Source organism: Teleopsis dalmanni, chromosome 1 (genome assembly GCF_002237135.1).
Source record: "Teleopsis dalmanni isolate 2A chromosome 1, ASM223713v2, whole genome shotgun sequence".
Classification (NCBI taxonomy): domain Eukaryota; kingdom Metazoa; phylum Arthropoda; class Insecta; order Diptera; family Diopsidae; genus Teleopsis; species Teleopsis dalmanni.
The window spans coordinates 114,908,005-114,922,366 of NC_051846.1; the positions used below are offsets into that span (position 1 = coordinate 114,908,005).

General features: G+C 32.5%; 2 protein-coding genes across 3 annotated transcripts in view; both read right to left on the reverse strand.

Annotated features, from left to right (window-relative positions):
* The window catches only part of LOC119665891, a 94,650-nt gene that overhangs the window by 40,950 nt on the left and 39,338 nt on the right, over positions 1-14,362 (reverse strand). The gene's annotated exons all lie outside the window — the stretch shown is intronic.
* Positions 351-2,171, reverse strand: LOC119665893. Its single transcript, XM_038075148.1, has 2 exons — positions 929-2,171; positions 351-858 (listed from the first exon to the last, which is right to left on the reverse strand). Exons 1-2 carry the CDS (start codon positions 1,840-1,842, stop codon positions 720-722), a joined length of 1,053 nt encoding a protein of 350 aa, XP_037931076.1. The 5' UTR covers positions 1,843-2,171; the 3' UTR covers positions 351-719.

Below are 14,362 nucleotides of genomic sequence, written 5' to 3' on the forward strand. Positions count from 1 at the left end.
TATCTTCGAGTAATATAACAAATATCATTAATTTAGTATAATACAGTACTAAAAAAATATGAACTGAGATACCAGATTATTTAAAATCAAATGTAAAAAAACTCAAAACAATAACGATTAATTTATTTATCGTTAAACGTTGAATTGATTATATAATTCGTATTGCTATTTGCACAAGTCATCCAACACCAGTAGCAGAGCAGAGGATACCCTCAGTGGACATACACAATTCTGTTACTTCTCACTAGTTAATTGTTTCAGGATTCGACTACTTTCTGAAAAGTGACGCATTGCACTACACCAACGCAATGCGATGTCCTCTAGTTCAATTGAAATAAATCAATTTTAGATCATTTAAATAAGTTTATTTTATTCCCATAATCAGTAGTTTTCATACACAAAAACGATGCATGACAAGTGCACGTACTTAATTTCTGAATTGATTTTACATAGCAAAGACTTACAAGCATTCTCTGTTTAAATGTTTTTTGAATAATATTTCATTCTAATATTTCAAATAATACATCATGCTTTTAATAATTCATTAACTTTACATTATTTCAACTTTGCAAACTTTATATAATACTAATTTATTTATTATTTATTATTTAAACAACGAAAACGAGATTGAGACACAAAGAATGAAAATAAATAAATTCTAGTGTCGTAGACTTTTGTCTTTCGCGTTATACTTGTGTAAGTAATATTAGTGACTTAATTTAATAATTGCGTTTAACACCACGTGCAAATCCACCCTGCGTGCTGGGAACCTGTTGATTCTTAGCTTGAGCTTCAGCTAGCAATGCTACTTTGCGACGCAAGTCCTCCAATTCAGCTTGCATTTGATCGAAAACAGGCCTGAAAGGATAGCAGAAAAATATACATAAAACCAAATATTTTTTTGTTTATGGTTAATGTGGACACATACTTATCAACTTGTGATGCCGTTGAGCCCGAAGATTTGACAGGCAGTTGCGGAGCACTTTGCAGATTTGCCAATGGAACTGGTGTGATCAATGGCAGATTTGCTGAGGTTGTTGGGGGTTGGGCCTGTGATAATGTGGGAGTCGACAGAGTAGAAACAGTTTCTGCACTTGCAACGGCAGTTATTTTTAGATTTGGGTGCATACGCATTGGTAATTGTATTGACGGTTTCAGTTGCGTTTGCGCTTGTGCAGTTCCTGTGGAATATCCGGCTGTATTTGACGCTCTACTAGATAATGGTTGAATTGAAGCAGAAGCTAGTGGCACTCGGCTTGCAGATGTAACAGGTGTCCCAATCGTTGTTTGACTCTTGCTCACAACCGGAACAGGATCCGCAATATTTGAAGCAGTCGAAACCACAACTGAGGAACCATGACCAGCCATTAATTTACGCAACATTTGATCAGCGCTATTTTTTTGGGAATCTAATAATTTACGCATTGTGGCCGGATCACTGTCGTTAATTTTGCGCAGAGATTCGCCATCTGCATCCACAACAACGTAGTTTACAATATGTGCATGTGTATTTGGAACGACACGAAATATAGTTTTCGGTACCGAGGGATTCGTTGAGCTTGGAATCTTTAAATCACTAAGTTTGGCCGAGCTGCCATCAACCTGAAAAATTGTTGTGAAACCATTTATCAGCAGTGGCTTGTCACTCACAGTTGGTTCCGTGACGAATTGTATATTCTTACGCTTGGGCACCATCGAGACCAACTTCACTACATTGCAATCAGCATTGTCGCAGCGACGTTCAACTGTGTTCGTTGCAGCAGCTGTTGGTACTATATCAGAGGAACTGACATTTCCATTCCCCGGAACAGTAGTTGGAATCAAACTAGCTCCACTTGACATATTTGTATATTTTTAATTATGCGTCAGACACTCACGAATAGTATAAATCCTTAAGTGTTACATTTGTTATCTAAATGTTTAAAGAACTGATTTCAGTATTTATTCATAAAATCCACATCATACGTCCTTTTATAATTTGCATTTGTTCTTGTCTATTAACAAAATAAAAACATGAGACCAACCGAAATGAAAGAAAGCGAATACACAAATGTGCAATTTCCTAACCGTTTCATTAAGTCTCATAATGGCGGTCGGGTCAACTTGTGTTAAATAAGGTGACCATACGCAAATAATTTTAACTCATTTATACAAATATCTCATCTTTGTATCACAGTTGTAATTTAATAACTTGTAGATTATATTAACAATAAATGTAACCTCGAAATGAAAGTATAATTATCGAAAAATTACTAACAACATATACAATACGTATATTTTATGAAACCAAAACTAAAAATATATTTTTAATATATTAACCAAACAGAAAAATTAACTTGGCAGCATTCTTTTTTTTCGAATGAGTGAGATAGATATATGTTTTTAGTATATTTTACTTTTGCAAATTCATAATGGCTGCCGCTGTTACCTAGCAACGAATCAGTAAAATACATGTTGCAAACTTTACCCGATTGAGTTCGATCAAACATCAAACATGCGGAGTCCAACAAATATGGGGTTTGATATAAAACAGAAACTGGAATTAAAGCTCATCCAAACGAACAAAGTTGAAATTAATATAAAAAAATTAATGTGAATAAGTCTAGAATAAAATATATTTTCAATTATTTTTATTATGTATAATGTTATTAATAAAACGTTGTTGTATAAAGTAATTTTTGGAATTTTCTTGCACAACTAGACAAAATTCATTCAGAATATATTTAAATTTTTTCGCAAATTATATATACATATATAAAGCTATATATCTTAAGATAAACATACATACAACAAACTTACAGACGTTTTCCTTTTTGTTTTAACATTAATCAGATATAATAACTTTGCTGCGGAGAAAGAAAAAATTAACTACGTCAGCGACAGAATTGGCGCGCAGTTTCATAGCAAGGTGTACAGTGAGCGAGGAGAGATGACACAATGCATACTATATGTATATAGATGTGTGTGTGTGCGGATGTTATATATGGATATATATACATGTATTTGTATGTATACCCTACGTTAACATTTTTCAATTTCTTTTGCTTGTCTCTTTGACGCTACGTTGAGAGGTCGTTTAGATTTCAGTCGTTTGTCAGTTGCTTATTACTTTTTCTTTTATAAAAACAAAAATTATCTGAGTAGGGAAAACGGCATTGTGTTATTGCCATTAACTTTTTACATCCACAAATATTTATACAAGACACAATTCTTACACACAATATATGCAATAACTATGTATGTTTGTTTGTATAAATTATTAAAGTGTACAAATACTATCCAAAGCGTTGTTGCCACTTTTCGCTAACTCTACGGAAATTTAAATACATTAAAGTCAAAATCAAATCGTCGATGAAACGGAATCGCATAATATCCCAATTTTGTATATTAAAGTTATTTAAAAAAATTTATTTTTTTTTTAAAATACTAATAATGCATCATTTCCAAATTAGAAATTGGAATTATACGAGTTATAACTCGAAAATCTCTAACAATTGAATTCATACTCTATACCGTATTACTAATAATAAATTGAATTTTAAAACACTATATTATATTAATTATAACACCGCACTGCATTATAATATTTAAATTCAGTTTAGTATACAGCTATTATTGGCATTTGGGTAAAAATTTAGAACTAAAGGGAATGGCCTGGCCTGTCTCTGCAATTCAATGGTTGGATTTCAAGAGAGAAAGTAGATGGACATCATTGGGAAATACCAATGTGGCGTTGTTCAAGGATATCCTTAAACGGTAAAAAAATGTATGATATCCAATATACCACTAAACTGTGGCACTGTGGCACTGTGCCATTCCACACTGATTTTTACTCTTTCAAACCACCTATTATAGCATCCCAAAGTGAGACTATGCAAAAACATGAGTATCACGTTTATCCATATATGACCGAAGAGAAGCAAGCTCAGTGGAAATTATCGGACTGCTATCCAAACCAATCAACATATTTAGTGGGCCTCGACAAAAGGATTTTTTCCCAATTTTATGGCAGACATCAACGAGGTAAATAGTAAATGCCTTAAGGAATAGCATGAACCAGGAGGATGCCTAGAGTCTAAAAGTGAAATTTAGGTACTATTAGGTATTATTTATGCACATACCTAAAAATAAACAGATTATTTTGATGTAAAGAATCTTACTAAGAAGAATACTACTAAGAAAGGTTCTGAAAATTCTGAACCTCACCGTGTACTAATAATTAAGGTCATATGCTCAATTATTAAGTTTAAATAAAATGAGGATCGGATGGGCACAAATTATTTAATAATACTCGTATATCTTACATAGAATTATTACTTGTAAAATAAACAAACCTTGATTGAAATTTAAAAAAATATTAAGATGATTTAATAGACTTTGTAGCGGCATGGGCATGTCGTAAACTTTCATTGACAACCTTATTACCCAGTCAATTGTTATTGAATACGGTCCACTGGAGAGAAAGACCATAAACGGGTAGGTCAAGTAAGAAGATAACGTATAACAATCCCATGACTTCTCTTTGAATATGTTACACATATTTTAATATATTCCACATTTAATAGTTTAAAATATAAATTTTTTTTATAAAATTATATTCCCTAATCATCGCCAGGCAACTTGTGATGTTTGTATATATTTTAAGGTAACGGTGAAAATTTGGTTACTTCCATTGAAATTTCATATGCACATATACATACATACATACATACATACATACATACATACATAGATACTCTGTGGCAGATACTAAGTGTGTTCGGAATGAAAGCAACAACGGCAACAACCAGCACATAACTTTTTTAATGATATTAATTTTGCAAAAATCGATACCATTTTTTTATTGCTCTGTGCAGACGTATTTTATATACACGTAGAAATATACTCCACTCCTCTCCATTTTACTTCACTCAGTCGACCCCATCTATCCTTCAGCACTCGTACTATATTGCGCAAACACAGATAAATTGCCAACCATACATACATACAAATATGTGCGGGTACATATGTACTTAGAGTACTTGTATGTTAGACAACCCGGCACATATAATCGCACATAAGAACCTGCTTAAATCGTTGCTTACATATAAACATTTGCATAGCCATGCTAACATCCATGAAGCAAATCTCAAAACAGAACTGTTGGTGTGGCACATGGTTCGCTACAAAAATATTATGCCCGGGTAGCCGTTGTTACTTACACAAAACGTGCCGTCCCGTCTTTACTTATATATTCGTACTAGAAGCAGATAAAAATCAAATAAATAATGCATATATAATATTATATGTATGTAAGCATAGATGTAGGTATCTCTGCACATAACGCGTTATATATACATATATATGTATGTACATAATTTACAACAGCCAGGGAAAGCAAAATATTATAGAGTACATAAAACATTACTATATACATACGAAAACACTACTTACATATATATCTTGATACAAACTTACATACAGGCGTAGAAATTTTTATATATAGTTTTGTAGATTCGTTTGTATATGGAATAAATGGAATTGTCCGTTGCTGGGAAAAACAAAACACGATTGGAAAGAGTTCGACGGTAACATTGTTTTGCTATCGCCCATAAAGCAGGATTTTACTGGAAGATGGTACTTTTTGCTAGGGCTACGAAAATGGTTTAAAATTCAACATTATTGCGTTTTCTTTTACCGACTTGCTCTCCGGTGCGCTCTCACTCTCTTGCAACCCCCTAGTATTGTGCTGAGCAGTACGGAGCTCGACCCTCATAAGAGTTGAAATGAATTACTCAAGTAACCTAAAGGGAATACAATTTTGGTGTAAATGTGAGTTTATGTATAAAAATAATTTTATACGTATAATGGTATTCTTCACATACCCCACCATTTTTCTTGCGCGTTAAAACAGCTGTGGATTGCTTCGTTTCAGAGGCTAACAAGGGTCATTCATTCTGTTTTCTATGTATTTTTTTTTTGGTTTTTCTTTCGCATTTTTGCTTTCTCAAACAGTTAAAGATTTTATTGCGCATTTGATTAAGGTCTGATACTTTTTTTGTATAGGCCACATAACACAGTGCATACCAAACATTCAACCAAACGTAAGGGAAAATATACACATACATCGGTTCGGTTTTATTCGACACATAACACAACTCCCACATACAGATCAGAACTACAGTACCAAGCAAACTTAAGACAAAATGAGAAGAGCATGGATGGGACATTAAGGATTGTAAATATCAATACGATTTAAGATAAGTCCAATTGTTCATTTATCCTCGGTTAATCTCCAGTTTTACATTAATTTAAAAAAAATCCTACAAATCCAACAATTTATAAATCAACTCAAATTCAACTCTTGATATAGTTAAAGATCTGAAAACTTGGCATTCAAATATTTTATTACATCTCCCAAATGGATAGTTAAGAAACGAGCATAACATATTAATAAAACCTTTTTAATTCAAAACGAGACTTATTGAATAGCGTGCTTATGTCATATGTCGTCTTCTTCTATTATTATGGGTGTGAAAGTTTTAGTGGTGCACAGTAACATTTTTGGAGTTACTTAGGATATACTGTCTCAAATTCCTTAAACTACTAGTGAACAATTTGACCTTAAGTTCCTCCCTGTACAACATCATGGTGTTAATGAGAATGCATGGAGACATGACAACTCCAAGGATGTATATGAAGAACAAGAAGCAAAATGGAAAGCAGCAAGAACTATTTTGTGTTGTATGGGCCTGGTACTCCTCTTTAAACCTAGTAGTATGCTTTGAGAGTTTCTACTTTAGAATATGTTGAAAAGGATAAAATAAAAAATAAAAAGAAATAAAGCTGAAATAGAAACAAAAATAAAAAGTTAACCAAGATAAGACCCGAACCTAGAACTTCAGTTTTTAACGGTTTAACCTTAGTCGGCTATACGTCTTAGATGCTCTCTTTGGAAATACGTTACAGAATTCTGATATTAAGTTAAAGTGCTACAACTACAGGAGTATTTTTTATGAGTAATATAGCAAAAAAATATTTGCCAATAAGTTCAATTTTTTAAGAGTAATATAGCAAAAAAATATTTGCCAATAAGTTCATTTTGTAATGACACATTTTCAGTATCTGACTAATAGCTTTAGTAAAAATTGTTGAAATTTTTTCTTTTTCTCTTCTTAGTTTTTTGGGCCAAAAATTATGTTTTTATTAATATATATTTAATACTCTAAATACTTGTTTGTGTAAGAAAGAAAAGAATGCTAAACATAAGTAACAATTGTATACAAATGTTTAAAAATACACAATATCCAAATAAAATATTAAAAAAATTATATTATATAAAATAAAAGAACCTATATAATCTATATAGCAAACTCATAGAATTTCTGAAGCATTGCCGATTAGATGAAAAGGATATCCGAATAATAGCAAACTTATACTGGGAGCAGTACGCAAATGTTTGCATTGAGAGGTACTTAACGCAAGAAGTAGAAATAAAGCGCGGGGTTCGCCAAGGGTGCATTTTGTCACCATTATTGTTCAATATATACTCGGAAACTATTTTCAAAGAAGCACTACAAGATGTGACAGATGGAGTTATGGTTAACGGGGTACTTATAAACAATTTGAGGTACGCAGATGACACAGTGCTTATTGCCGATTCAATAGAGGGCTTACAGAACCTGTTAGACACTGTTGCATTAAAGTGCAGACAATACAGCCTAAAATTAAATTGCAGTAAAACCCAATATATGGTGGTAAGCAAACGTCCTATTCCTGGAGGAAGACTGACAGTATTTGGTTCAGCCATAAAAAGAACCGATAAGTACAACTACTTGGGATGTCAGCTTAATGAGCAATGGGATAATAGTAAAGAAATACGTATCCGAATTGAGAAAGCAAGGTCGTCTTTTATTAGAATTACCGCTTAGAACAAGAATGTTGCTCTATACTCCTCTACGGGACAGAGGCCTGGACGCTGTCTGTTGCATCGATGAATAAACTCGAGGCTTTTGAAATGTGGTGCTAGCGACGTATGCTCAAAATAAGCTGGACAGAAAAAATTACAAATATAGTGGTACTTCGGCGTGTCAACAAAGAGACAGAAATATTAGAGACAGTAAAACGCCGAAAGTTGGAGTTTTTTGGTCATATTTTGAGGCATCCGAAGAAGTACGGACTACTAAAATTAATCATTGAAGACAGAATTGAAGGTAGACGTGGCCCTGGGTGACGAAAGATATCATGGCTGAAGAATTTACGTCAATGGTTTAATAAAAGTACAAGATCACTTTTTCGAGAAACTGTAGATAAAATCAAAATAGCAATCATGTTAGCCAACGTTCGAAGCGGACAAGGCACCTAGAAGAGAAGATATAATCTATATATATTAAACTAAAATATAATATATAATATATAACTATATATAATCCAAGATATAGACTGTATTGTGTGTATTACTTTTGATTAAAATTGAAGTGATGGTATAGTTTCGAGTCAAAATAGAACTTGTCAATCAAAATATTATATACATAAATATTTAAAATTCATTTAATAATCTATAATTCCATTTTTATATTAAAAATCGAAGGTACTGCCAATTTTCTACGCGCTAAACATTTTTCTCAATACAATTTAGTTAAAAATTTTGTATTATTATTATTATTATTATTATATAATAGTTGAGTTGCGATTGAAGAAAAGTTAATAACTTAACGAACACTGCGGGGACCGCATCCGAATCTGAAAGCAACCTCCCGTTTGAAATCCTTACATTATACCAATCCTTTTTCTTTACAGTAATATATAGTAATTTTGTTTGTATCTTATATCTTCTTGCATCTAAATATATATTATTTTATGTTTTTAAATGGAAACTGTAAATGGAAACTTTAAAAACATCTTAATATCACTTAGTCTATACTATAACAGCAATTACAATGATTCCTTTTATTATTATTATTTTATAGACTCAAAGAAAAGGATAGATTAATCAATACAGATTTATGCATAGATTTCTCATTAAGTCTTTATTTCGCCTTATCTTAAGTATCTAGTCAAAATTATAATATATTTTTCATCAAATGAAAATGGTGCATTTGTTTTACAAACAATATAACCTTTGGCTCTTGGATAACCATAAGTATATTTTTTTATTTTGGCAGATCTATCAGGAGTATCAGGATTATGTTATGTAAAAGAGATTCAAAATCTTTTTCCTTCGCATTAATTTTTATTGATTACTATTTAACAAGCATTCTTCCAAGTGCCACAGGTTTTTAAACCAATATTACGACGAGCAAGTTTTGTAATCTATACTTGCAATTATATATTTTGGCTTTCTATCAAAGAATAACAATGATTTTTATCTTACTAAAGTATTATGATAGAAGTTCGGATGGTGTTAAATGAGATGTCTAAAGAAATATTTGAATTGATCTCCCTACAGAAATGTACTGACACATGAACTAAGGATATGTAAGGCCGATAACGCTTCACCTAAACGTGAAGACCAAAGTGGAAAACGAATGGAAGCCTAAGTCATATTATATCTCTTGCATCCCAACTAATTAAATAGAAAATCAAGCCAACTTGATGGAACAAAGCGTTTAAATCTCAAACGTTACGTTCGTGAAATGTTTAAGCTAGCTTGGACCTCAGTGTTTACAATGTTGGAAATTACTTAAATACACTCTAAAACAGTATAAAAAAGAATTCCTTAATACCAAAAGAAAATCCTAAAAGGATTTTGATATATAGATAGAAAAAAAATGCGGACACAGCAAGGCTTAAAGAGCTTCTCTCTATACACCAAACTATGCCCAACCTTGTCAAAAAAAGAGAATGGCACATGGACAACATGCACTCTCCAGGTGATGTTCATGCATGCAACACTGAACTAGTGTGAAAAGCTGTTAACTCTGTTATTCAAAATACCAACGAACGACTGAAGTGGACAATTATCTCATTTGCCTCCAGTAAGTTACCCGATGCGGACAGGATTTTCCCAGCCATGGTGTAAAAAGCTTTAGACTTAGTAGTACCGTGATAAAAACTAAATTATATACAGTGATGTGAAAAATAATAAAAACAGCTTAAATTTCTTTTTCTATCTTACATATCTTTTGTTAAAATATTTATTTTTTCAAGTTTTAAAATTTGTCAAAATGTAGCCGAGGTATATATAATAATTAAATAAAAAAATCAATTTTCTCACAATTCATTATAAAAACAAATGGACACGTCGTTTTTCTCCCTTGGAAAAAAAATAAAAAAAAATTTAGAATCAACAAAATAATTTTTTTTTATTTAATTCTGCTTATTTCACATGATTTGTATAATTTATACTAATATTTAGTTGTGTCACCATTATTTTTTATAACTTCGCCACACCCATAGAATCTACTACATTTGAGCAATTCGATGCCATACCATTCGATTTGCACCTTATTTCACAAATCTTTCCTATTTTTAGGCCTATAGTTGAAAATTCGCTTCTTAAGAACTCTCCACAGATGCGAAGGCCATACTAATTATCGAGATATTTTTGTCCATGAACCAGGTCTTTGCTATACGAGGGGAATATTTAGGGTCGTTATTCTGCATTATATTATTTAATATATTGACAAAATCTGTTACGCACATCTTATCTTTTATCCAGTATATTGGACCAATACCAGATGAGGAGAAATAACTTCATAACATAATGTTGCCACCATCGTGGATTGCTGTTTTAATTATGTACTTGGGATCATGTGCATAATTTTTATTACGTCTTACATATGATTCCCAACCAAATCTAAATAAATTAACTTTGGTTTCGTCGCACAAAATTATTTCGCAATGATGAATAGCTTGATGCAAAGCATGATACAAAACCAAAGTTTGATTGCTGAGTTGGTAAAACCCAAATGAATGCAATCACAATATGCCATTGGAATGCAAACGGCTTAAGCCAACATGCACTAGAAGTATCTAGATTTCTGGTGACTAACAATATCGATATACTGATTATATCCGAAACACATTTAACCTTCAAAAACTGTTTTCGAGTTTATGGATATAAGTTTTATGATACTAAACATCCATGTTAGAAACACAATACAACATTATGAACTCCAAAAGCATCGTTTTAAATATCTACAGGCTACATCAATTTGCATAATTTCTGGTCTAACTAAAATCGTCGTCTTAGCAATCTATTGCCCACCCAAATTTGCTATTAATTCTGATCAATTCCGGAAATTTTTTATTGATCTCGGTCCAAACATTCTAGTTGCTGAGGATTTCAATGCTAAACACACCTTTTGGGGTTCTAGACTGATATCTCTAAGAGGTCGTCAACTGTATGCAGCACTTGGCAACAGCCTTGATGTTGTGTCCTCAGGTCACCCAACATACTGGCCATCAGACAATCGAAAAACACCAGACTTAATCGATTTCGCAGTCATTAATGGTATGAAACGTGAAGATATTGCTGTTAAATCATCTTATGACTTGTTCTCTGACCATTCTCCGGTTATTTTAACTCTAACAAAATTTAATACTAACTTAAATGAGCAGAATAAGAAAACTCTTATAAACTGGAAGAATTATAGAAATTTTATTAATGAGGAAATAAGAAATAACTCAAATTCTAGATCACACAACGAAATTGATAAAGCAGTTAATCACTACACCAAGACATTAAATAATGCTATAATTAAAGCCTCTCAACCAAAAAGGTCAGTCCAGTCAAATATAGTATTTCAATCACACATTAATTAGAAATTTAAAACTCCAATACAAAATGACCCACCGCTTAGAAAACCGGATAGTTTTTGGGCTCGCAATAACGAAGAAAAAGGTTGTATTTTGGCAGAACAACTAAAGGGCGTCTTTCAGCCAAACCCACAAACATCTGATTTCCAACCTAACATCGAATCTCCTTCTATTGTTGAAACTCCCCTTACGTTGTGTTTGGATGACGTCAAGGAAACTATCCGAAGATTTGCAAATCCAAAAAATGCACCTGGATACGATAAAATTACGGGTAAAATGATACAAAAGTTGCCTGATTCAGCAATAACCTTTCTAACGGTGATATTTAACAGCATCCTTGCTTTTGGCTACTACCCGAAGAATGGAAAGTTTCAGAAATAAAAATAAGCAGGAAAGGACCTAACTTTGGTATCATCATATAGACCAATTAGTCTTTTGCCCCAGTTATCCAAAATCTTTGAGAAAATGCTCCTGTTTTATATTATGTCAATAATAACTCAAAACAATGTGATCCCAAACCATCAATTCGGATTTCGAACAGGACATGGCACTGTTGAGCAAGTTTACAGAACTGCTAAAGAAATACATACTGCCGTTCAGCACAAACAATGCTGTTCCGCCGTTTTCTTGGACGTAACCCAAGCTTTTAAAAAGGTTTGGCACGAAGGCCTTATGTATAAAATAAACCATTACCTTCCTGAAGATATGCATAAGCTATTGTATTCATATATATCCTCTAGAAGATTTAGATTGAAATACAATACTTTTATTTCAAGAGAAATCGACATAATGGCTGGAATTCCCCAAGGAAGCGTATTAGGGCCGTTTCTGTATATAATCTACACAACTGTCTCCCACTACTCTCAAATCATGTACTTGCTACTTTCGCGGATGACACTGCAATTCTCAGTTCTAACAGTGACCACATAAGGGCATCCCAAAGTCTCTCGACTCATTTAAGTCTATTGGAGTAGTGGCTAGCAAAATGGCGGACGAAAGTAAACGAAACGAAAAGTGTACATGTCACGTTTACTCTACGAAAGGAAACGTCCCTCCCTGTTAAGTTGAATAACATCTTTATGCCCCAGTCACATGATGTAAAATATCTTGGCATTCATCTTGATAGAAAGCTGACTTGGACTAAGCACATTGAAAGCAAAAAAATTTAAATAAAATTGACAGCACAGCAGCTTCATTGGCTTATTAATAAAAATTCTAAGCAAAGTCTGGAAAATAAAGTCCTGGTCTACAATTCAATCTTAAAACCTATCTGGTCCTATGGCATAGAACTCTGAACTACAGTTTGTGCTTCTAATATCGAAAAAATACAGAGTTCAAAACAAATTACTTAGACAAATAACTGGCGATTCAGTACAAAAAAAAAAGGTGTTCCTACAAAAATTATTCTACGAGATATGTTTGTTTTGCTGACAAAAACTATATCAGTCTATTTTAGATTATTCTACTTGTTACTGTTGTATTTAACTATTTTTTTAGATCTTCCACTGAAAGAAATAGATTTTTTCTATATTGCCGAATCAACAATTGATCAAACCTTTCAGAGGTAGGTCACTTTCTGCTTTGGTTTTATTGTTTTTTTTTTTTGGAAATGCATTGCAGTGTAGTTTTTTTCTTGAGCATTTCATTAATTTTGCAATTTCATTCATAGATTCACCTTTCTTTCTTTAAATTAGGATGACTTCTCGTTCCATCTCTTTGCAATGCCTGTTACGACCCATTTTGACGTAATAACAAGAAAAAACAACAACAAAGATCACAAGAGTGTTACTTATTATCACTACCACTAGCATCAAATAATTCAACTCTGTTTCTATTGATTTTTCCACCACTATAATAGGGTGCCTGGAGCATAACTACGTCTCGACCGAAATCCGGTAAAAGCAGCTATTCTATTCAAAAAACTACTTTTGATACTTTATTTATTTTCAAAACTTTCGAAACAGTGTTAGCAACTCACTTAGGTAAGGTGATAGTTCTCTAGATTGTTGAAAACATAACACCCGTGTGTAGAACCAAATCCCCCAGACTGCAACTCCGCACTAGTAATTAACATTGAGAAAGCACTGGAATATAGAGAACATACCATGGATGTTTTTCTATATATAAGAAATATTGAAGAATGAATTAACATGAATTAATCTTGGTGAATTAAGAATAATAAGAAGAAACTTATGGAAGATAACATCGTAGAAAATGCTGAATGAATGGCTATAGTGACCAGGGATATACGACGAAAAACTCTGGTAATAAAAATAAGACACAGATTCAAAACACAGATTCATATAATTAAACTAAAGCATATGGATTTTTCAGTTTTTATATATCCTAGCTGCAAGATGTAGCGAAAACTAGCTCCAAATAAATATATTATATAAATGTTTTAATTTATAGATTGTTGTGATAAGAATACTTCTCAAATGCGCATAATTATTATTATTTTAATCCACTTCCACCATTTTAATCTGGTGGAAGTAATAGCATTTTTCAAAATTTCCTTCAAATTAAATTGACCTTTGTCTTTACAGTTTTATATATAAATATATATGATTAGGTAAGTTTACTAAGTTCTGGAAGCTGGCCACAGTCATTATCTTCCCTTAAC

Coding starts and splice junctions, on each gene's coding strand:
- LOC119665893 (XM_038075148.1), bottom strand. CDS start 1,842: ATGTCAAGTGGAGCTAGTTTGATTCCAACTACTGTTCCGGGGAATGGA. Junction 859..928: donor ACGGCATCACAAGTTGATAA/GTATGTGTCCAC, acceptor CTATCCTTTCAG/GCCTGTTTTCGATCAAATGC.